Here is a 23,394-nt window from a genome sequence, read left to right on the forward strand (position 1 = left end):
AAAGGCAGTGCGTGCATGATTAAAAAAAACAAAACAACAAACCTGAATGAAGACATTCAGTCCTTGTTGGGCTCATGGCCTAGGCACGTGTTGCTCAAGGTGCTAATTTCCCACTTCCTCAAGAAGATGGTCTCCCAGCAGTATGGCTAACATTATGTGCTAATGTGGCGGTGTCCCTTCATAAAGTTCATTTGTAGAGAAGAAAGGACTTGGTATATTCTGCTTAATGCTGTTTACCTGGCTTGGCAGTAGCTTTCCGGGGTCTTTCCCAGCATCTGCTGTCTGAGATCCTTTTGAACTGGAGATGCTATGGGTTAAACCAGAGGTAGTCAAACTGCGGCCCTCCAGATGTCCATGGACTACAATTCCCAGAAGCCCCTGCCAGCATTTGCTGGCAGGGGCTTCTGGGAATTGTAGTACATGGACATCTGGAGGGCCGCAGTTTGACTACCCCTGGGTTAAACCTTTGACATATGACACAAGTACATTACCACTCAGTCAGGATCCCAGCTTGTAATATGTAAGCATTCGTTTATCAGGAACCTTGGTTGGACGTGGGCTTCTGAGGTCGTGCTTGGTGGCAAACCTGAGTTTCCCCCCCCCATGTACTAGGTAGGATATAGGTGCCAACTCTATCACAAAGACCTGTAGACAGCTGAGCATTTGGAAACCCTTGACTACTTATAGATAGGATCTCTCAGTGGTGGTTTGTGTGGATGCTGTGTACTAAATGTATTGTTAGCTTGCTGGCCTGTAAATGGAAATTGTATAGATTCTGCTAACGTTCATGGGGACTACACAAAATTCACTTTGTCACAGGCTTGGTCTGTGTCTAATTAAATGAATTCAGTAGCCAGTGTTCACTGTTTTTGTGTCACGAATAGGTTAGATGAGCAAGGTGTTTTCAGAGCCTGCGAGGTGTGTGGAAGGTTCTGTGTGAAGCATACTTGTGGGCAGAATTTTGCTTGGTCTTTGGAGTCTGCCAGCCCTTCACCTCAATGTGAAATCACCTGTGGAAAAGGATGGTTACCCTTTTACTGTAGAGGAAGATTAAAGGAAACCTAAGACAGAAACCACAAGTGATGAGGCACAGAGCAAGAAGAAGAAGAGTTGGTTTTTATACCCCACTTTTCACTGCCCGAAGGGAGTCTCAAAGCAGCTTACAATGACCTTCCCTTCCTCTCCCCACCACAGATACCCTGTGAGGTAGGTGAGGCTGAGGGAACTCTGACTGCTCGGTCAGAACAGCACTATCAGGGTCACTATCAGAGCTCAAGCTCACCCTGCAGGCTGCATGTGGAGGAGCGGGCAATCAAACCCAGCTTGCCAGATTAGAAGCTGCCATTCTTGGGAGTGAACACCAAAACGTGAACTTGCTGCTGTCATCATTTTTGTGTATGTGTGTTTAAATTGCTTCCTTTCCTGTGAATAGGTGGCATTTGTAAAGTGCCTTTTACAGTGGGAGCCAAGCATAAATGGCCCTGTGTAGCCAGGACAGACTGAATACATTGTGCGTGTGTGTAATGAAGGAAGCAAAGGAATTAAAAGGAGAGGACGGAGAAATTAGCAGTGTGATTCTAACACAACTGGACCCTTCCTAGTCCCTAAATGGATTTAGATGGGTGTGCCCATGCTTAGGATGGTACTGTAACTACCCCTGCAGTGTTTATTTGTGCATGTTGGTTTATATATATATGTGTGTGTGTGTGTGGGTATAATATAACTATGTAAGAAGAAATGTCCATCACCAAAAAGCCACGAAGACGTGGTACTTGACCTTTCCCATGATATCACGGGAATTAAATCTAGGAAAGAATGGTGTTGTGCGTGTGTGTAACTGCTGTAGAAGAATCTTTAAGAGTGGCATTGTTTTATTGTTGCAAACAAAAATGAGAGGACACATAATCGCTTCTAATTGCCAGAAAGCTAAGCAAATCTATGAATCAATGCCTGTTTCTCCACTGCTCATCCAGTGCAAGCAGAGAAATGCCAGTTGGACAAACACACTGTGATGGCAACCCCCCCCACACACACACACACACCAGTGTGCTCAGTGACATGATGATGCTCTGTAAACCGCAACGTGGTCCAGCTGCGCTAGTGATGCATGTAAATTAATGGTGGTCTTGTGGTAACTAGTTCAGTATGTTCCTTTTCTGTCTAGTGAGCTCCTCTGTTTCCTTCAGAATGCGGACATGACAAAATGCACCCTACGTTCAGTCTTATTTTGCATAAACTGGGTTTGCATGCTTTTCCTGAACGCTTGCGGAACTGAGCGGCATGCAGAAAGCCAAGCGTACTTAGAAAAATATTACCAAGGGCCATCAGTAAGGCACAGAAGTTTCATTCCAGAATGCTGGCATCTCTATGGTCACAGAATGCTTTTTCTATGAGTAGCTTGGAATTCATAAATGCAAAGAAATTTCGTTTTTTTGAAAAATGAAAGCTCTTCATCTAAATTTGACATTAGGCTAGCAGATGCTGCATGGACTGTTACCGTCCCTGGTTGTGCTCGAGACAAGTAAACATGCATTTCCCCTGGAGTTTAGGTTACCCGCATGATAAAATTGAACAGATGCTGAGAAGCGGCTGGCACATGGACACAGAGAGAGCAAAGCTGCTCTCTACATGTGGTGCTGGGTAGTTAGACTATTGTACATTGAGAACTGGTTGAAAAAGCAAACTGTTGTGCTTTCAGGGCAGAAATAACATGTTTGTTTAGATATTTATAGCCCAGTTTCTCCTTGATGGGAATTCGTTAATTTTATCCTTGCAACCTGTAAGGCCAGGAGAAAGAGAGAGAGAGAGAGATTCTGACCCAGGGTCACCCTATACCAGGAGTAGTCAAACTACGGCCCTACAGATGTCCATGGACTCATGGGAATTGTAGTCCATGGACATCTGGAGGGGCGCATTCTGACTACTCCTGCCTTATATGCAGATGGGGAAATTAAACACTGGGCCTCCAAGATCCTAACCCAACATTATAGAAATCCGAGTATAAATAACTATAAATAAATCTTCTCATCACTACACTGATCTGACAGTCATTGAGCATAGATATTCTCAATCATGATTCTGGAGTATCTTTACTAACAATCGGAATTGCACATTAATGTTCAGGTAAGATCGCATTCTGTTTTACACTGAAGCAGAGGGGAAATTGCTAATTTCAAAGCTTATCTTTAAGGCTTTAGCATTCCGAAAGATTTTGATTAAACGTGTGTGGTTCTTGGTTTCCTATTTTGCAAAGGTTTTGATGTCTTCAACCAGTCTAGTACTCTTTTCATCATCTCCTTGTAACTGAGCATTTTATACTCCCCAGTTTAGAAGCTGCAGTTTATTTTTAGTCTAGAATATCAAGTCTTTGGGGGAGGGTTGTGTTAATTTGGCTTATCTGTTTTGCTTCCCCTGACCATTTTTATATTTGTTCTGCGCCTAGAGACATTTCACAGATGGCATAAACTCCACTGGCCCGTGAAGATAGCTTAGACAGACCTCTCTAATTGTGGGGTATCCCAATTACCGCAGGATCCCATTCCCAACTGAAGCCAAAGTGAGCAAGATATAATTACATGCAAGTGACCTCCTCTTGGTCCTAGTTCTAGAGCTGGTTGTTTCAGTCTCCTGGGAAAGCACAGGATAAATGCTTTCTGTTCACAGTTCACCAAAAAATGTATGAAAATTTCAAAAAAGCGACCAGGTTCTCCTGAGAGACATGCATAGAATTCTACTCCCTGGACCTTAACTGCTGCTCATCTTGGGGGGGGGGGGGGTTTCCACGGATGTCGGACCCTTACTGCCTCCTTTTCCCCACAAGGAGCTTGTGTTACGGGTGAGTCCACAGGAACAGCAAATATAAAGCCAGTTTAATTTCAAGCCCCATTAGTAATGGACAACAACAGCAACAGGAACAAATACTCAATAATATCTAGACAGTCTTTCGGGAAATGCTTTTTTGTAATGCCCTTTGAGAAATCGCAGATGGAGAATTAAAGTAGCTTTGTGCATAATTAGTGGGGGCCCCCCACAGTCTCTCCTCCCAGTACTATAGATTGATTATCAAGATACCTTGTTCCTCCTCTGAAGGTGGCTTCTTGTAATTATGTTCTGCTTTCTCTCCCAGACTTAATTGTAAACACGGTAGGTCGGTGTCTGGCTTTGCAGTCCCACTGGGGCTGCTTCAGGCTGGGCATTGTCAGAGACTGGATAGCAGAAGGCTGAACAAATCGGTCTGGATACGCTGGTTGAGCTCACTAGCAAGTAATTGCCTGGTAATTTGGCGATGATGGGTAAATGGCTGCGTAGATGCATTCCTGTTATAAATGCCATTGGGCCACAGGCATGCTAGCCTACCATTTTTGAGCTGCCGTATATTCTTTCATCCTTGTTGAATAAAGCAGAGCATTAGCTTCAGCCTTATCAGATGCTGCAATGTGGCTGGTGAATTTTTGCCAGTGAATGTGAAGATTATTTTTACAGATAATAGGCTCCAGGTGAGCTCTCTTTTTTCATTGGAATGTCAACCTTCCCATCCCTTTTTCTTTGCTTAAATGCCAAGGACCATGTTCATTGTTCTCAAGTGACTTCTCTTGAGAACCCGAAGTGTTGATTATTTTTTGAAAAGTCGCGACAGTTTTGCTGGCCGAAGTCTGTAGCAACAAAATAAAGCAGACATCTCGGGGCCCCTTAGATCCCAGTATGAGCCTTTGTGAGCCAGAGCTCAGATGCAAGAAGTGCAAATCGACAAATACTTTCCCAGTCAAATAAGGCGAGCTCTGATTCGTGAAAGCTTATGCTGAAATAAATTTCATGTGCATGCTCACTTCTTCAGAACCTGAATCACCGTGCATGCACACTAAAGCCTGTACCCAGAATTAAACTTTATTGGTCTTAAAGGTGCCACTGGATTCAGACTTTGTTTTATTGCTTTAGACCAGCCTTTCTCAACTTTTTTTCCATTGGGAAACCCCTGAAACATTCTTCAGGCTTTGAAAACCCCTAGAAGTTGTGCACTCATGCAGAACAGGGTTGGGAAGCATGGCTGTGTTACATGTCCACCCATGGCTCCTCCCCTTCCCACCCCTCCAGGCACATCATTGGCCATTTTGGGAGGGGGGATGAGGCAGGTCAACATGACCGTATATGGTCTTCTCACCCTATAAATATTTAATACATTAAAATATTAAAAATTAATTAACTCCCACCCAATTTGGAAACCCTTCCAGGTCCGTCAAGAAACCCCTGGTTGAGAGAGCCTGCTTTAGACCAGCGTGGCTTCCCATCTGGAAAACATTCTGTTAGTCTCTAAGGTCCCACTGGATTCCAGTATTAATAGTCTGAAGTGTGCCTGCAAGCTATGGCTTGTATTAAACCATGCTTATAAATCACTTGTACACTGAGCAAACCATGCTCAAGGCATTTCCCTGCTTCGCCTGAAAGCACACTGTGCCAGTGTGCCATTTATATAAGTGCCATTTGGAGGGGGCGGGGGGGGAGGTTTAGTGAAAAAAAGCAGGTCGCAGAGCAAATTTTGAGCCCAGCAGCACCTTTAAGACCAACAACGTTTGATTCAAGGTATGGGCTTTCACTGGCATGCACACTTCTTCAGATACAAAGTTGTACATGCATTCAGTATAATCTATGACGAGGACCATTTGCATTCTCTTACTTCCCCCTTTCCTTGAGAGCTATAGCCAGATTGCCCTTTCGTGCTTTGTGGATTGAAGATAAGAGACATAATTTGTTCCTGACCTTATTGAGCAGATGCAGCTATGCTGTGTATCGGTTTGCAAAATCTAAAGAATTATACTGGAAAACAGCAGTGTTCGGATACCAATGTCACCCCTCTGAGTTTTCATGGACAGTAAAAGGAGATTGTGCTTGCCAGAAATTATAAAAGAATGACATGCTTAATGGAGTATTTTAGTAATGAGGTATTAAATTGCTTTCCCTCTTATTTTTTTTGCAACCTCCCAAGTTTGTTTAAATGTTTCCACTTATAAACTTCAGCTCCTATGTTTTGGAATGTAAATGTTTACTCTTCAGACTCTGTTCTCTCTCCCACCCCTGATTCTCAATGACTTTCTCTGGACTGATTTTTGCATTGATGCTTTTGTCCCAACATGGGCCCCCCAACAGTTCAACTTGCCACTGCAGAGTTAGTTTGCGGGTCATGGCTCGGGAAGTCAAGATTCTTGATCCAGACTTGGGTTTGGTAAGCAAAGGAAGTTTATTTGCCCTCCCCCTCATCAAACCCAGACATTTGGCCACGACACAGAACTTAGTCTTAGCCTTTCAGAATGATGTGCAGTTTTATGGCAGGTTACAGCGCAAGACAGCATGGACGTGTGCTTTTGGTGAAGGGTGGATGGAAAATATTGCTCCAGAGTTTCTTTTTGTCAACCTGGTCTCTACCGTTACAAGGCAACCTTGGCTGGGCCACCCACTGTGCCATTGCCCAGCTGCTGTTCTTGGGTAGGCTATTTTTATCTGGATATGTCTCGGCACGAACTCTGAAGCAGCTGGAGCAAGTGGACTTTCTTCACTTTTGCTGTGATGTGGCATTCCTCCAGCTGTACCTGTTGAACAGCTGATCCGCTTGATCCAGGCTTGCTTGTGCTGTGTTTGCCACTTGGTTGCTGTAGCACCTGTATAGAATCATAGCTTTGCTGGTGTTGTTGAAATTGCAGCGAAATCTGAGGGGCTAGAGCAGCGGCGGCCAAACAATGGCCCTCCAGTTGTCCATGGACTACAATTCCCATGAGCCCCTGCTAGCACTGAGAGGAGGTCATGGGAATTGTAGCCCATTGGACATCTGGAGAGCCATAGTTTGGATCCCCCTGGACTAGAGGGACGTTAGTGAGCAGATTTGCAGTGATACTGGTTTGTAATTACATTGACTCTTTCCACTTTCTTTGACCAGTGGACTGATGAAAAGCAAATTATTTTAGGTGTATAAATAAATTATAGCAATTGAAGAATGCAGCTTTTTTTTTTTTTTTTGCAGTGGGATGTGTAATTCGTCTTTTGAGTAAATCTCTCTCCCTCTTCCTCCTCCCTCTGATGGTGGTATAAAGGTTAAGAGAGGCGGCTTGTAATCTGGCAAGCCAAATTCAGTACCCCGCTTTTCCACATACAGCCAGCTGGGCGACCATGGGCTAGTCACAGTCTTGTTAGAGCTGTTCTCACAGAGCAGCACGGCCAGAGCCCTCTCAGCCCCACCTAACTCCCAGGGTGTCTGTGGAGGGGAGAGGAAGGCGATTGTAAGCCAGTTTGAGACTCCTTCAGGAAGTCCTCAGTATTTCCTTGTTTTGGGAAATGCTGTCCAGAATTATCTGATCTGGAGTTATGCCTTTGTTTCAGATCTGAAAATGTCATGGTGCAATGTAGCTTAATGTAATTTCGACTTTGGGCCTCTCCAAAAAGTTGTATACCTTTTGGAGCCAGAGTGGCTAATCGGAAGTAATGATTGCAAGGTGAAATGTAAATAATTTTGCTGGGGAAGCATGGCACACCCTCCTTTTATCCCTTAGCCTTCCTGTCTTCTCCCTTCCTTAAATTGTCAGAAGTCTTTGGAGCAACCATTATTTTGTATCTGGAATCCCCATTCTGGCCTGCTGCCTTGTTGCTTTCCTAGTAGAGTCCATGATGACAATTCCGCCTGTTGCAGCAAACAAAATCAAGCCAGCAACCTTAAAGACAAACAATACCCTTTATTTCAGCATCAGCTTTTGTGGAGGTGGGCACATTTCTTTAAGGGCATGCTGTGTTTATAGAGGAAGCATTTAAACCAAAAACGTGGTTCCAAGATGTAGGAGGGCATGCAAGTAATTATTTAAAACATTCAAATCCAAATGGGATCAATGCGGGCGGTTTACACTTTCAGCTAAGCTAGTCCACAGCTGTAGTGGATGAGGGATGTTCAGCTGGGCTTAAAAGAGCTAGCAGTGAGATGAATCCCCAAATTGCAGGCCTTTCACCAATATGTGCTCAAACACGACAGACCTTCCACAGCCTATCTTAAGAGCAAGTTTATGAGGCTGGGTTTCTGCTTTTCTTTGTTAAATATTCATCTCCCGACTGTTCCCTGGTGTAGAGGAATTCTGTGATTGCTGACCCGGCTTTCTTCTCGTCTTATCTTATGCATTGAGGTCATGGCAGACTGACTTATGTGCTGTAACGATGTGGCGGGGTCCCTGCGATGCATTTTTTAAAAAGCATTATAAAGCACAATATCTGCAAAGGGTACTCCCCCACCCCATCCCAACACCTTGCTCAGTAGGTACCCGTCCCATAATTATTTCCAATGACCTTTGGATTTACAGTTCTTAATCGTCGCTGCAAATTGGACTCTTGGCTCATAGTAGGTAAACATTATCTAGTGTGAGTGGGATAATTAAGCCTCCGGGACACATTAGCGCAGATCGCATGCAGAAAGTTTTAGATTGAGCAGGACTGAAATTCATAGCAGGGTAGGAAATGACGAGGCCTGCTGCGAAAGCCAAACCGGGGAGTAAGCCCTTAAAACTGTAGACCAAATTTTCTCTTCTTAAAAAAACAAACAAGACTCATGAGGAGGAGGAGGAAGAAATGTTAGCGCAGTAGTTCTCAACCTTCCTAATGCTGTGACCCTTTAATACAGTTCCTCTTGTTGGTGTGACCCCCAATCGTAGAATTATGCAAGTTTAATTAAACCGAAACTGACCAATGGTGCGAAGATCCATTGTTCACGATTGTATATAAATTGGTTATACATTGTATATAAATTGGCCGGGGTCTTCAGGAGGAGCGGCAGCAGTGGCGGTGCCCATCCCCCCCCCCGCCAAGCTGCTCGCTCTGTTGCGACAGGGTCATTCGACTTCCAAAGGGGTCCCGACCCCCAGGTTGAGAACCACTTAGCAGTGTGAAGAAGAGCTGGTTTTTGGTTACCCTGCTTTTCACTTCCTGAGGAGTCTCAAAGCGGCTTACAGTCGCCTTCCCTTTCCTCTCCCCACAACAGACACCCTGTGAGGGAGGTGAGGCTGAGAGAGCCCTGATATTACTGAAGAAGAAGAGTTGGTTCTTCTATGCCGCTTTTCTCTACCCGAAGGAGTCTCAAAGCGGCTTACAGTCGCCTTCCCTTTCCTCTCCCCACAACAGACACCCTGTGAGGGAGGTGAGGCTGAGAGAGCCCTGATATTACTGAAGAAGAAGAGTTGGTTCTTCTATGCCGCTTTTCTCTACCCGAAGGAGTCTCAAAGCGGCTTACAGTCGCCTTCCCTTCCTCTCCCCACAACAGACACTCCGTGAGATGAGGCTGTGAGAGCTCTGAGAACTGTAAGTGGCCCAACGTCAGCCAGCTTTCTGCAGGTGGAGGAGTCAAAACTCGTGCTCCAGATTATAGTCCACCGCTCTGAACCACTACACCAGGGATAGTCAACCTGTGGTCCTCCAGATGTTCACGGACTACAATTCCCATGAGCCCCTGCCAGCGTTTGCTGGCAGGGGCTCATGGGAATTGTAGTCCATGAACATCTGGAGGACCACAGGTTGACTACCCCTGCGCTACACCACGCGTGGTGGAGAAAGTCGCTGCTCACACAAGCCATAGCGATGCTGACTGGGTCTTGATTTAATTAACTGGTTTAAAGTGATGTGTAGCCTTCTACAGATGACAAAAGGAGATGCCACTGTGTTTGTGTTGAGAGGAGGAGCACTGCAGCTGTGGCCTGCCCTGACACCAACATGTTCAGCTGAATATCTCCAGTGCTCACTGCAGACATCTGGGTGTGATAAACACGCTGATGTCAGTGGGCGGAAGCAGTGGTCTGTGTCGAATTTCCTCAGGGTGGGGTTGTCTGGCTTTGAATGGCAGCGGCATATAGAGATATTGACTGGTAATAGAGTGGAAGAGGGAGAGATGGTTCAGTGGCAGAGCATCTGCTTTACATGGAGAAGGTCATGGGTTCAGTTCCGGTTGTCTCTAGTTCAAGAAGACAAAAAGGGTTGATTTTGATACCCCGCTTTTCTTTACCCTAAGGCAGTGGACCTAATGCCGGGACCCTTCAATGCGGTTCCTCCTGTTGTGGTGACCCCCAACCATAAAATTATGTGAGGGTTCTTTCACAGAAATTAAACTGAAACTGACCAATGGCGTGAAGATCCATTGTTCATGTGACTGTATATAAAATGGTCTTTTTCCTGGGGTTTTTCAGTTCAGTTCTGCCTCTTGTCCCACCATGCTGATCTCGCTCTTTTCTGCCTGCAGGAGGAACAGCAACAGTGGCGGCACTCCCCCCCCCCCCCCCGGCCTAGCTGCTTGCCCTGCAAAAGGGTTGTTCGACCCCCAAAGGGGTCCCAACCCCCAGGTTGAGACCACTTCCCTAAGGAGCCTCAAAGCAAGTTACAATAGCCTTCTCGTCCTTTCCCTGCAATGGTCACCTTGTGAGGTCGGTGCAGCCAAGAGATTTTTGAGAGAACCATGACTGGCCCTAAGTCACCCAGCAGGCTTCACGTTGAGGACTAAGGAATCAAACCCAGTTCTGTAGTTTACAGCCCACTACTCTTAACCGTTACACCAGGCTGGCTGTCGGAGACCTCAGGGAGCAGACAATGGGAAAGGCCTTTTATCTGAGAACCTGGAGAGTTGCTGCTAGTCACAGCAGGAAGCCCTGCACTTGATAGACCAAGAGTGGCTTCAAGCATACAACTTCCCATAGGCGCAAGGAAATGAGCACCTTCCAAGCGGGTGGTCTGAGTCAATATACTCCTGCACGGCATCATTAATTCCAGTTGAAATGAAGACGTATGAGAAGCCGTGGGCGTGAAGCAGGTTTGTCTTTCGGTTAGTCGTGAAAAACATCCTTAGACAAATGAGCTGGCTTCATCTCTCGTGCCACTTCCCGTGTTTGTTCTCCCTTGTTCTCGTCTCCCCCTCCCCCTGGTTGTCTTCTTGGCTACGGACCAGATGAATCCTGCCGAGTTGGAAAGCTCAGACTTTTTTCATTGTCGAAATCTGTCTAGACTTCACAGTGTCAAAGTCTGTGTGGCTGTGATTTCCATAGGAAGTCCGAGCGAAATAAACAGGAGTCGTGTGGCACCTGAAGGACTATCAAAGTTTTTCTTCCGTCATAAGCTTTAGTGGCCTAGAGCCAGTTTTGTTAGCTCAGAACAGGGATGGATCCCTTGGGGATCGATTCAGTCTCTCTTCCTATTGCCAGGGCATTGGTTGAATGCACAAGCTACAAATGCTTCCTGCTCGCTCTTTAGATGGCAAGGAAGACTGTCCGGCTGTTAGGATTTTGGTCTCAGAGTAGTTGGTCATGGCTCCTGCTTGTTATACTGCCCTCATATATTTCTATTTCTACTTCTATATTTCTATTTCTGTCCCGCACTCCCCTGAGGCTCAGGGCGGTTTACATAAAACGTAGAAACGGTATATAGAACTTAGTTTACATAACAACTTTCTTACAACAGTAATCATATAGGCATTAAACTGTAACGCAAGTGCAAAATATAACAATAGGAACAGGTCCAGGAAATAGCATGTGGGTGGATCTTTTAGGGGGGAGGGAGCCTGTAGATATTGTTGGTCACTCGGTCTGGTGCCTGGTGGAAATTACCTAATATCTTGCAGTACCCTGAGTATATTATTGAGGCGGTGTGCCTTTCGTTAATGCTTCACATGGCTCTTTCCCCCACTATGTCCGACACCAGCCACAGTGGCCGTGTTCCAGTTCTCTGTGTGTGTTTTTACCTCTCCTCGCCCCTGTTTTTATGTGGAAGCATCATGTGCGTTAGGCTATTTAGCCAGGTACCCAGAATTTCCCAGCAAGAGGCGGTCTGCTGTCCCTCACGGTGCTTAGCGAACAAGTAGAATGTGAAAACTTTGCAATGCAGACTGGCTCATGTGCAGGCAAATCTGTTTTCCTAAGCTGTAACCCCAAGTCTGATAGAAGATCTTGCCCCTCCTCTGGAGCCTCCCCTCAGTAACATTACCCCTGGGGACTTGGCAGACTGCGTGGGGGGGGGGAGAGGTTACGGGGTCTGGGGAATTAGGAGATCTTATGTATGTTATTGTATTTTTATTGTATGCTTTATTTGTTGTTAGCTGCCGCAAGGCGGTAGGCCCGAGAGGGGTGGCCTACAAATTATAATTAATCAAATTAATCAATACATCTTTCCCCCCAACACACATACACACTGGGTCCCTGCCCTTGTTGGTTCCAGCACAAAGAGGGAGACCTAGAACTTCTCTCTGCTTCTTCAGGAAGAGGCAAGGATTGAGTAGCAGCTGCCTCTGGAGCAGACTTATTTCTCCGCCACGTGGGCTAAAGGCAGCTGCCAGTGAGCCAAATAAATGCACACACATGGTATTTTACTTTTATGGTGTCAAGGATTCATAGCCTCATCAGGCACTGGGCAGAGGTCCAAACAATGGGTCTCTGATGAGGGCAGAAAGGCAAGTATGGGGGGGGGGTAAGTATCCATTTTGCAGATAAATATTGCTGAGAGCTTGGTTTCAAGTGAGTTGCTGGATTTGTGCAATGCTTATCTTCAGATGCTTGATTTCCTACCCTCTTGGGAAGGGCAGGAGGAGAAACCGCATAGGAGAGCAGTTTCCACAAAGTCTTGTGCACCTTCATTCTTGGGGAGGGAATCAAAGCAAAAGTAATCTAGCAATGTGTATTTCCTCCCTCCTGTCCTTGCTGCCCTGGAGAAGGGAAGGAACAGGGAGAGAATCGCCCCAGTCAATTCCATTCTGGCTGGGTTGGATATCATGAGGTAGGTAAGGAACTTTCTGTCTTTGCAAGAGAGGCATAGAAAAGGCAAGTCTGTCCAGTAAACACCATGTTTAAGACTGGCTTCCCTTCTGGTCACGGCACACGGCACTATCCTCCCCACCTTCCAGAAGGAATTCTGTGTGTGCATACGTATGTGTGTGCAGATTACAAGCATTCTTTTCTTGATGTGGCCATATCGTACTTGGATGATGCTCCTTTCCTGTGAGCCTGAAAGAAACAATCCCACCCACCCTCTTCAGAATCAGGGTTTATTGCCACTTTTTTTTTTGCAAGGTGTAGCATTAAATCCTTCGTGCAGAAGGTTGTTTTGCTGAAGTGCCTGAAGGCAATTCTTGTTGACTCCGGTTGCCTGAATACTTGCAAGCTAGAGCTAAAATTGTGGACAGGGATTCTAGATTAGGGAAGAAGGGTGTGTGTGTATGTGTACACAACACAAGAATACTTCTTATAGACTACTTGGGTCCTGGAATTAAGTAGAAACTGCCCCAATGCCTTCATCTTTTTTTGTTGTTGTTGACCTTATTAAGGGCTGGAAACATGTTTTTCATATTCAAAGTAAAGTTGAGGATCTCAGAGTTTGCAATAAACTCTAGAACATTCGCTGGCAGGGGCTCATGGGAATTGTAGTCCATGGACATCTGGAGGGCCACAGTTTGACTACCCCTGCTCTAGAATATTGAGCAACATAATGTAGGTTTATGAGCTGAGCCATACTACCCTGGAAATCCCTGAGAGAGAGAGTCACTGCCATAGCTATGATTTTGGTCCTTCATATTCAGTATAAAGAGATATATAGGGGAAACAGTGGGAGAATGGAATTTCATATCTCAAATCTGGACTGAATGGGACTGACAGTGAACATGGAGAAGCCATACACATGGCCAACCCCTTCACTTGCCGGGAAGTGAAAATTAAATTCTGTAGATTTCTGAGAAGGCGTCAGTAATAAAGGAAAACGAATTAACAGAAGTGAATTGCGTAAAATTGTGCACAATGGCCACCGTCTGCCTTGACAAGATTTGGCAGGTTATAGCATCCTGTGCTAAGTAAAATGTGATGAGGGCAGATCCTTTAAGTCATATGTAAACTGATTAAAGTAATCCAATTTACTTTTTGTGAGTTGATGCATAGATGGTGGAGCTTTGTGAGAAGCTAAGCACTGTACAGCCAACCACCTTTTGAGTTTTCTTTTTAGTCGGAACAGATCTACCACATCGTTACTGGGTTGTATACATGTTAAACATTTTATTTTCCAGGTGAATGCATACTTGGGGGGGGGGGATGCATAAATTATAAAAGTTAAATTTTAACTTTAATTTTAATTTTAACAAGGGCAAAAACGGTGAAAGAGCTATGCTTCCTCTTGTAGTTCTTCCGTGAGGATATAGGGGACGATCCCAGAGATTCTTGAGATACTGAGGTCTCTGGATTGATCACCCCATGGCTCTCTCTCTTTTTAACCATGGCGGTATTGACAGATCTTAAAAAGAGTCACACTACTGCAGGTCCCACTGTAGCTTGAAAGAAGGCTGGTTTCTGTCTTAAGAACAGCCAAGAAGAGAGAAGAGGCCACACTGGGTATAGCATGATGCCCATTTAGCTATATTCCCCACGGCAATGAGGGATTTCCTGATCAGCTGGCAGCTCCAGTCCTTTGCTGCAAACAGTCAGAAAAGTTAGAAGCCTGGAGTAAGACCTTGTAACCCCAGCCACTTCAAATCTGTAATCCCTCCCTCCCTTTTTTTGGGCCATCAAGTTGCAGTTGATTTAGAACCACCAGTAGAGTTTTCAATGCTAGAGATATTCAGCAGTAGTTTATCATTGCTTAGCCCTGCGTAGCAACCCTGTTAATTCCTGTCCAGGGCTGACCCTGCTTAGCAGCCAAGATCTGGGCTACTCGATAACTGAGAGGCACACCCACGCCCATGAGAAATGTGTAAAGCATAAATCATATGGTCCTTGAAGCCTAGTCTCAACTTTCATCTTCAGCGAGTCTGCAAGGCAAGCCAAATCTTTTTGGAAGTAAGGAACTTAACTGGCAGCAGTCTGGTTAACGTCTGTGTAAGTTCTACTGACTTCAACAAGGAAAGCACAAGCATAACTGGATGGAGGTTTACAGACTGTGTTTTAATGTTCTACAGTGGGCAGCCGTTCAAGCTGATGGTAACGTTGTGAATATTTGGAAATCACTGAGTTTTAAAAATGGTTTGAGAACAGCAGATTTCAACAGTGGTTCGGTACAGCTGGATGGGTGACCTCATCGCTGGCTGAGGATGGGTTACTATTAATTTTTGTAAAGGCTCTACCTTTCTCTTGTGGCTCAAGGCAGCTTGCAGCTCCAAATTTAAGAACATTCCGAGTACAATAAAAGCACCAATTAGCCTCCTCTCCCAAGAAAACGCCTACAGCTTACACCCTGATAAAAGCCCCAGTAAGTAAACTGCCTCACAGCATATTCTAATGACTTTGCAAGTACCACACACAATTTCAAGGAGTAGGTGACTTCTTCAATTCAGGGCCATGACATGATGCAATCTGCAATGGATTGAAAAGGGCGTGAATCGCCCAGGCTAGAGTTGTACTCATAAGATCAGAAGCTAAACAGGGTTGTCTACGGCTAATTGGAGGGGAAACCTTCAGGGTTGATGTGCAGAGGAAAGCATTGGTAAACCACCCTTGTTCAGCTGTCGTCTTGAAAATCTCAGTGACGGGTCGCCATAAGTCTGTTGTGATTCAATGGCATTTACTTACTATTTCTGGGTAGGATTAGACCACCATAGCAGAATGAACCCGCCTTGGTTCTAATGAACGCTTTTGCTTGGCAGATGCCAGGGAGTTGCCGGCAAGTGAGGCTGGTTGGGTGATGCGTTATGAGCTTTCTTGATGTGCCTCGTTGGCCACTGCCGGAAACAGGATGCTGGACGACTTGAATTGTTGTTCTGATCCAGCATGGATATTTTTATTTTCTGCTTGCGTTCCTTGTGACATGCATCCCCCATCTTGTAGTATCTAAGGCTCGAGCACATGTACCTCTTATGATGCAAGCATCTCATAAATATATGAAGCTCTTTTATAGGGGGTTGTCTGGCTCAGTGCAGTTCTCTATGATTGACGTTGGCTCTCTGCAGTCTCTGGAAGAGCTTTCCCTATCCCTCTTATCAAGCTGAAACTTGTTTTTAAATTGGGGGTGCCGAGGACTGAAGGAGTGTCATGCCTGGCATGGATTCTACTGCTTAATTCCCACATGCACCTGTGTATGAAGAATGGGCCATTGGATATAATCTTGGGAGGCAGAATGTTCTTAATGGGTGATTCGGAAGCCTGATTAAGGGGAAAGGCATGTGTTGAAATATGACAACAACCCACACTCAGCCTGTGGGTGTCTCACCTGACCTTGAGTCTTAAACCAGATTATTGTCTCTTACAGGTATAACTGTGGTACAGTGTTCACGTGGCCAGAGAGTGCTGGCATGGTAATTTTCAGCGGACAGGCAAGGTGATCCAGTCCACATGTGATACTGGGTGCTAAGGGGTCTTAAGTTTATTTTTAAGTGCATGCCCAGCACCTAGTTAAATATGGTCTGAGAAAGAGTTTGGTCATAGATGGGTTTGTTTTGATTGAGGACAATGTTAATAGAGGAAGAAGAAAGAAAATCACAGCATAGGACAGCATGTTAGGATTGAGACCAAAAAGGATGATTTTTTTTCTTTTTAAAAAAGCAGCCATAGATGTTCACGACTGCCTAGCTAAGGAATATAGGTTTGAAACTTAAGACAGGGAACTATTTGATTGCAGAGTTAGTTCAGCAAAAAGACTCTCAGACATCCAACAGAATAAGAATTTAATTCCTGGCTATTTCCCCAAGAATTAATTGTTTATTTATTTATATTTATATACCACCTTCTTTTTTTCTTCCCAAGCCATAACATCAATTCATTCAGGAAACACCAATGGCATCAGTGCTTTCTCTTTGGTCTCCCAACCCCCTTTTTAAAGCCTCTTACCAGGTTTCTTCCAGAGTCTGTACCACACCGGAATGGCGTTCTCCCTGTTCATAGAGCATCTCTTTAAAAACCTGCTCTCGAAAGTAATTTCTTCTGCTTTATGATACTAGGTAATCGTAGGATCTTTCTTTTACTGGCCTCTTTGAACACTATGTGCTTTAGTTATGGGAGTGTTAAAAAGTAGTAATCAACCTTGGCTGTACAGATTTAAATGTTTTGGCGGCAGCTACCCCCACAGTGTTGATTTTATTCTTACTCTCTCATTTCCCCCCATATATATGTGTGTGTATGTACGTTTGTGAAGCTCCGCCTCCTGTGGAAGCCATTTTGTGTTTGGATCTGTCTCCTGCTGCAGGAATTCTGAGGTTGGGTCAGAATTGCGAAGGTGCCCACAGACTCAAGATGTTTCTAGGACCTTTGTTGGTCCTGAAACGCAGCTGGTTCTTAATGTGTCTCCAGGTTATTGGTCACTGGGGTGCTCAGGCCATGGCGGGCCTATGTGTATTTAGGCTACACTGCTGGTCTTCATTTTGCCTCAGGCAAAAATAGCAACACTTCGATTAAAAGCAGAACGGAAGACATACAACATGTAAGTGGCGTTATTCGGACCGACTGCTGTTCTAAAATGCGTGCATGCCGCTTGAGTCACACCGTGTTCTTCTTTCTAACGCTCTGGAATAAGAAAGACATACTGGTGTGCCAGGATATGATGCTGAGGCAGCTTTGAAGACATATTTGAGCAACAGTCAGGAGATCTCTTTGTACCGAAACGGAGGAAGTGTTTCTCCAGACATTTAATTAGGTTGTAAGCAGGACATGTTTGTAAGGTTTCAGGTTACACAAAGGTACCACTCGGGACTGCATTGTAAATGAGAAATATACATCCCCCCCTGGAGATATACCTGCTGCATCTATATAGAAATATCTGTGTCTCCATTTAGAAGCAGTATTCAGGCTTCACAGGGGCCTTGGAAGACCTGAAAATGGGATGGAGGAGGGGTGGGGGAGAGCATCCAAAATGCTATAGCTGTGTTTGGAAGACTGTGACAGTTTTGGGAGTGTGATAGATTCAGAGTCCACAGAATTCTTTAACATCGGTTATCGTCTTGCATGTTGGTTGGCATCTTTCCAGCCAGCACAAACACTGTTTTTATTAAAGTAGCATTATAAATTAAGGTTAGTATAAATATCTTGTGGGAAAGCCTGGCTTAGGGTGTCAGGAACAGCTGTGGAAATACATGGTTTGTAACAGTTGCACAGCGCCCCAGACCTATAATCAAGTCTTCCTGGCTGCTTCTGCCTTGCCTGGGAACAGAACTATCTTTCCCCACCTGCTTTCCTCTCTGCTCTGTTGGCCAAATAAGCCACTGTTTTAACAGTGGACAAAAGATCTGGAGATGAACAAGTTAATGATGCACAGTTGAAGGTGCAAGCTTGCATGAACTGGAGTCCGGAAATACTAAAGCTTGGTTGAGGGCCAACCGAGAACTGCATTTCCTGATAAGCTTGCTTCACTTCTCAGATTCAAGATTGCATAGATCCGTGTGTGTGTGTGGTTTTTTTTCTTTCCCTTTTAAGCAGCTGAAAAACAAGTCTTCCTGCTTGTGCATTTCAATTTGTCAATAGTAATATTTCCTGCTTTGACAGAAGCACTTTGGTAGCTATGAAGTGGTGCTCTTAAAGGAATTGATGTACTTCCTTCATTACTTTCAGAACAGTAATTGTCTGAGTTGTTTACTTGTTTCTATACTAACAATCCTGAAAAGGCAAAAGATTGCTCTTACATTGTGTGTTTGTCAGTTGTGTACCAGAATGGTGGTTGTGGAGGACCCAGTGCGTATGTAATATCTGACAATTGTGTGCTTGCTTGTAGAACATCGTGTGCATATCAGGTTCGATGGCTTCAGCCCCTCTCTTCCTCCCCCAACAACTGCCCAGAACTGCAAAGAAATCTAAATAAATAAACAAACAATGCCCAAATCCCAAGAGCTCAGAGCCTTTCAAATCTTGCCGAGTTAGCCATGGCCCTTATATGAATTACAGAGTACAGAGTTTCTTCCTGGATGTCGGCTTGAGGACAACCATGCAGATGCTGATTTTTCTCTGGGAAATTTGGATCGGAGAGTTTATCTACCTTTCCAACTTCCCTAGGGAGAGTTTATAAGGGATGGGAGCCATGGCTCATTGGTAGAGTGTCTTGTTTTGTATGTAGAAGGTTCTAGTCTCGTAAGTTCATAGTTCTCATGATTAAGTTTTTTTCTCTCCAAAGAGCAGTTTTTGAAAACATTCTAGCTTAATTACACTCCACACTTCCCATCCTATAACCAGTATACAAAGTTGTAAGGTGGATTTTGCGGGGGGGGGGGGGGGTTGGCTACTTTTACAGGAAGGAAAGAGCCTCTTGTGGCACAGAGTGGTAAGGCAGCAGACATGCAGTCTGAAGCTCTGCCCATGAGGCTGGGAGTTCGATCCCAGCAGCCGGCTCAAGGTTGACTCAGCCTTCCATCTTTCCGAGGTTGGTAAAATGAGTACCCAGCTTGCTGGGGGGTAAATGGTAATGACTGGGGAAGGCACTGGCAAACTACCCCGTATTGAGTCTGCCATGAAAACGCTAGAGGGCGTCACCCCAAGGGTCAGACATGACTCGGTGCTTGCACAGGGGATACCTTTACCTTTTACAGGAAGGAACACCTCCACATTGTGGGGAAAGCCATGGATATACTCTAGGAGCATTGGGATTGTTTATCTGGCACCTCTCCCACCAAAAGTGAAAAGATACGGAAGAGTTATAAAAGTGTTCCAGTGAATAATTTATCTTTTGAATGAGCAGCTGAGTGTCTTCAATAAGGCCATATGCTTCTAGCTTTTTAGTCTTCTCTTTGGGTGATAGAAATTTCCAGATCCACCGTAACATATTGTGTAACCATGTAATAAGGGCTTTCTGGGTGATCTAAATGTTTAAAGATTGTGCTTTCCCTCTATCTCTCTGAACTTGAAAAATAACAAATATTTCCCCCTCTCTTCCCCTCCTCCTTCAGGCTCCAGACAAAAGGAAAGCATTAGAAGAGACCAAAGCATACACCACTCAATCTTTAGCCAGTGTTGCTTATCAGATCAATGCACTGGCCAACAATGTGCTCCAACTACTGGACATCCAAGCGTCACAGCTCCGGAGAATGGAGTCCTCAATCAATCATATTTCCCAGGTAATATTTCTTCAGAGAATCAAGACATTATGGAGTTGCTATTCTTGGATAAGCCATGGAGATAAGAGAAGTTGACATCAAAGCTCTTACTTTAAACTGCATTTGGGGAATGGGTGAATGTTAAAAAGGTCTGTCTCAGAGTTGCATTACTTTTTGCAATTTACTACTTTAGTATATTTTGGGTGGTGAGAAATGGGAGTCTACTTTCAAAATATCCCATTAGTTAGCAACACATTCATTTTATAAAATGTTGAGGGTGTACCAGGGCTTGGCTACCTTTTATAGTTTGAGAGCCAAACTATGTCAGAATTCAGCAACAGATCTTGGGACTCCTTATCAAGGGCATCCAGTGTTAAATCTTAAATATGCTAGCTTTACTTATAATCTGCTTTTAGAGGGTCTTTAGACAAATGTTGTATTTTCTCGGCATGTAATGACCTTTAAACTGAAAAAAGCTAGCGATGTCTTATCAGTGGTATAAGCCTCACTGACTCTGAATGTAAGTAAGAACCTATTGTATCTTGCCACATTCAACCTCCTGATTCCTCTGTGGTTGAATACAGTGGATTGTGAGGCCGTGATGTCCTCATCAAAATGTTCCTGTTTGATGAGTGCTGGAAAGCTCCGTAGTGGGGTTGTACGCTCTGGCGCGATTCGGCCGTTTCAGCGATCACTGAAGCCCGAGGTGGCCAGCGCCACGACATGGAGGGGCAAACTGGTGCCCCTGCCTTCTGTGCTGCAGTGCTGGCTGCTTCAGGCTTCGGCCGAACTGCGCCGAAGTGTGCAACCCTACCCCCAGCGCTGCAAATGACACAGCACTGCCAATATCACTCCTTGAAGTGTCTTAATTCAGGTACAAAAATCAGCATTTCTTAGGGCAGGAAATAAGTTTTTTTTTATAGTTTCTGTTGGGACAAAAGATGTAGCTCCTTGTTCCATTTCACTCTTGGCTTGAGCTGAAGGCCCCACTATGCAGCAGGCGATTTGAGTCACATGATACACAAACTATTTGCTGAAAGATTGTGAACAGTTTGTGCTTTGTGAACCTTTTCAAGAATTTTTAGCAAGGCCACGTACCTCTCTTGGGATGCTGGTGGCTGTGGAAATTAATCCTAATTCTATGAACTACTTCAAGCTTATTTATAAAACCAACTTAAAAAGAAAGAACCACACATAGCTAAAACAAGATTCAAATTATTCAAGTTCTTTGTTACATTTGAGTATTTAAATGTAATGCCTGATTTCTAGTTTAAGTGTTGTTTAACAACAATAACATTAAAGAACAGTGGAAACTGCAAAAAACATCAGTTCAGCTCATACTGAGGCCTAGTGGGTTGGGCAAATTTGTAGTGATCATCGTAGGAGGGAGGCTTAGGGGCCAATGGGAAGTGGTGGTTCAGAACGACCTCAACCAAATGCCTGGTGGAGGAGTTCCCTTTTGCAGGCCCTGCGGAACTGTTCAAGTTCTGTCAGGGCCCTGATGTCCTCTGGGAGCTGGTTCTACCAGGTGGGGGCCAGGATGGAGAAAGATCTGGCCCTGGTTGAGGTCAAGTGGGCTTCTTTGGGGTCAGGGACCACCAGGAGGTTGGAGGTGGTAGAGCGCAAGGCTCTTAGAGGGGTGTAGGCAGAGAGGCGATCTCTCAGGTATACTGGGCCCAGATCACATGTGGCCTTAAAGGTGGCCTTAGTTATGTGTCGTGATTTAGAGTAGGATCAAACTGGTCACCATATGTTTCTATGTAAGATCCCCTAATGAAGCATATAGTGAAATACATAGAGATCTAGACAATTTAATACAACTGCTCAACCTTGTACCTTGTTCCTCTTTTCTTCTGCCTGGTGATTTAGAGTAGCCACTTTGTCTATATTAGCAGGAAACATGATATTTTCAGTTGTACAAAAGCACATTTGGTCATTTCTATGCTCTTGATGTGGGGTGGTGGCTCAGGGGTAGAACATCTGCTTTGCATGCAGAAGACCCCCCAGGTTCCATCCGTGGTATCTTCCAATAACCAGGCGGTAGATGATGGGGAAGATCTCAGTTGGAGACCCAGGAGAGCAGCTACCTGTCAGAATAAATTAGACTGACCTTGATAGACCAGTGGTCTGACTCAGTAAAGGGTGGCTTCTTCTATTCATGTGCTAGTGTTGCAGTATTTTTGCAACACATAAGTCTACATACTCAGCTTGAGTATTTGTATGAGATTCTTTTGGGAAGGCCTGTGACTTATGACCATAGCAAAAAAATCTCCTTTTCTTTTCTGTCCTAACTGACCTCTCCTACTAATCTGTGGCTTCTGAGGGTCCATTGTGGCTTGCTTAACGTTTAATGCTCTTGGCAGCCATCCTGTAAGTATGCCGTGCTGTGCAGTCAGTATTCACCATCACGAGGTTAATGCAGAGCTCCTATGCCAGGGAATTTTATCTATATAAATGTTTGTTGGATGGCTTCAGTTATCTTCCAGTATCAAAATTCACTTTAAAAATCAACTGAGTTATTTAAACATGTTTATTAGCTGGTGCATCAGTTAAGCTTTTAAAGCACATTTGCAAGAGGTCTATGAAGTCAGATTCATATCACTCACACAATTTAGTGTATAGAATCTGTTACGAAGTTGTATTGAATGGATCGCAGCTGTTGCTATGTAAGGTTTATTTCACAAAAGCTATAGCTGTGAAGCTTGACGTTTGCAGTCTGTTTATTCACACAGGGCAGGAGATATCCTTGTATGTCGCTGTCGTACAGTGACTCGCATGTGAAGATTGTGCAGTGCAAATTAATCTTCTCCCAAAAGTAATTCTTTCTCTTCCATTCACTGTTTCTACAGCACAACCAATATTGCTAGGTGGTTCTTACCCTGGTCTAGTGTCGTCCAGTACGAAGTTGCTGTTAGACCTCCATTCAACTGTTATTCTTGCCATCCCCCCAGACTGTCTGTTAGTCATCTTGAGCATTTCACTTTCGGGGCTTTCCGCTAGAGACGTTGAAAAGGAAATTCATAAAATGTCAACAAAAAGCAAATCCTCCAGAGGCAGTTGCCCATTCCCCAAGAGCTTCTAAAAAAGGAAGGGGACAAAATCATGCTAGTGCACCTGGCTGACTTGCTACTGTAGACTCCTGGGGTTTCTTGAAAAATGAAGATTTGACTAAACCATCTGCAAAGGTGTCTGTGTGGATGACTTCTCACCTCTGAAAAATGGGAACTGTATCAACTACTGTCTTATATATAATACTAATATTTCACATTTTGTTCTGCACTACCTTTATGCAGTGGTAACTGTAAAGTGGATTCCATGGAACATTTTTGGGGGGTTTCTCAGTGGGGAAATCAGTCTCCAAGCCTGTTTGGAAGGTAGCTGGCTGTACACTTCTGTTAATTTTGTCTTCTGTGGCTGCA

The 23,394-nt window shown here is 44.5% G+C and overlaps 1 protein-coding gene across 9 annotated transcripts in view; it reads left to right on the forward strand.

Annotated features, from left to right (window-relative positions):
* ABI1 (abl interactor 1) overlaps positions 1-23,394 on the forward strand; it is a 111,791-nt gene that overhangs the window by 23,730 nt on the left and 64,667 nt on the right. For all 9 annotated transcript variants that reach the window (XM_077302729.1, XM_077302731.1, XM_077302724.1 and 6 more), the window contains exon 2: positions 19,829-19,996. In XM_077302729.1, the coding sequence (XP_077158844.1) occupies positions 19,829-19,996 (168 nt within the window). The remainder of the gene's footprint in view (positions 1-19,828; positions 19,997-23,394) is intronic.

This window comes from Paroedura picta, chromosome 11, assembly GCF_049243985.1.
Source record: "Paroedura picta isolate Pp20150507F chromosome 11, Ppicta_v3.0, whole genome shotgun sequence".
Taxonomy (NCBI): domain Eukaryota; kingdom Metazoa; phylum Chordata; class Lepidosauria; order Squamata; family Gekkonidae; genus Paroedura; species Paroedura picta.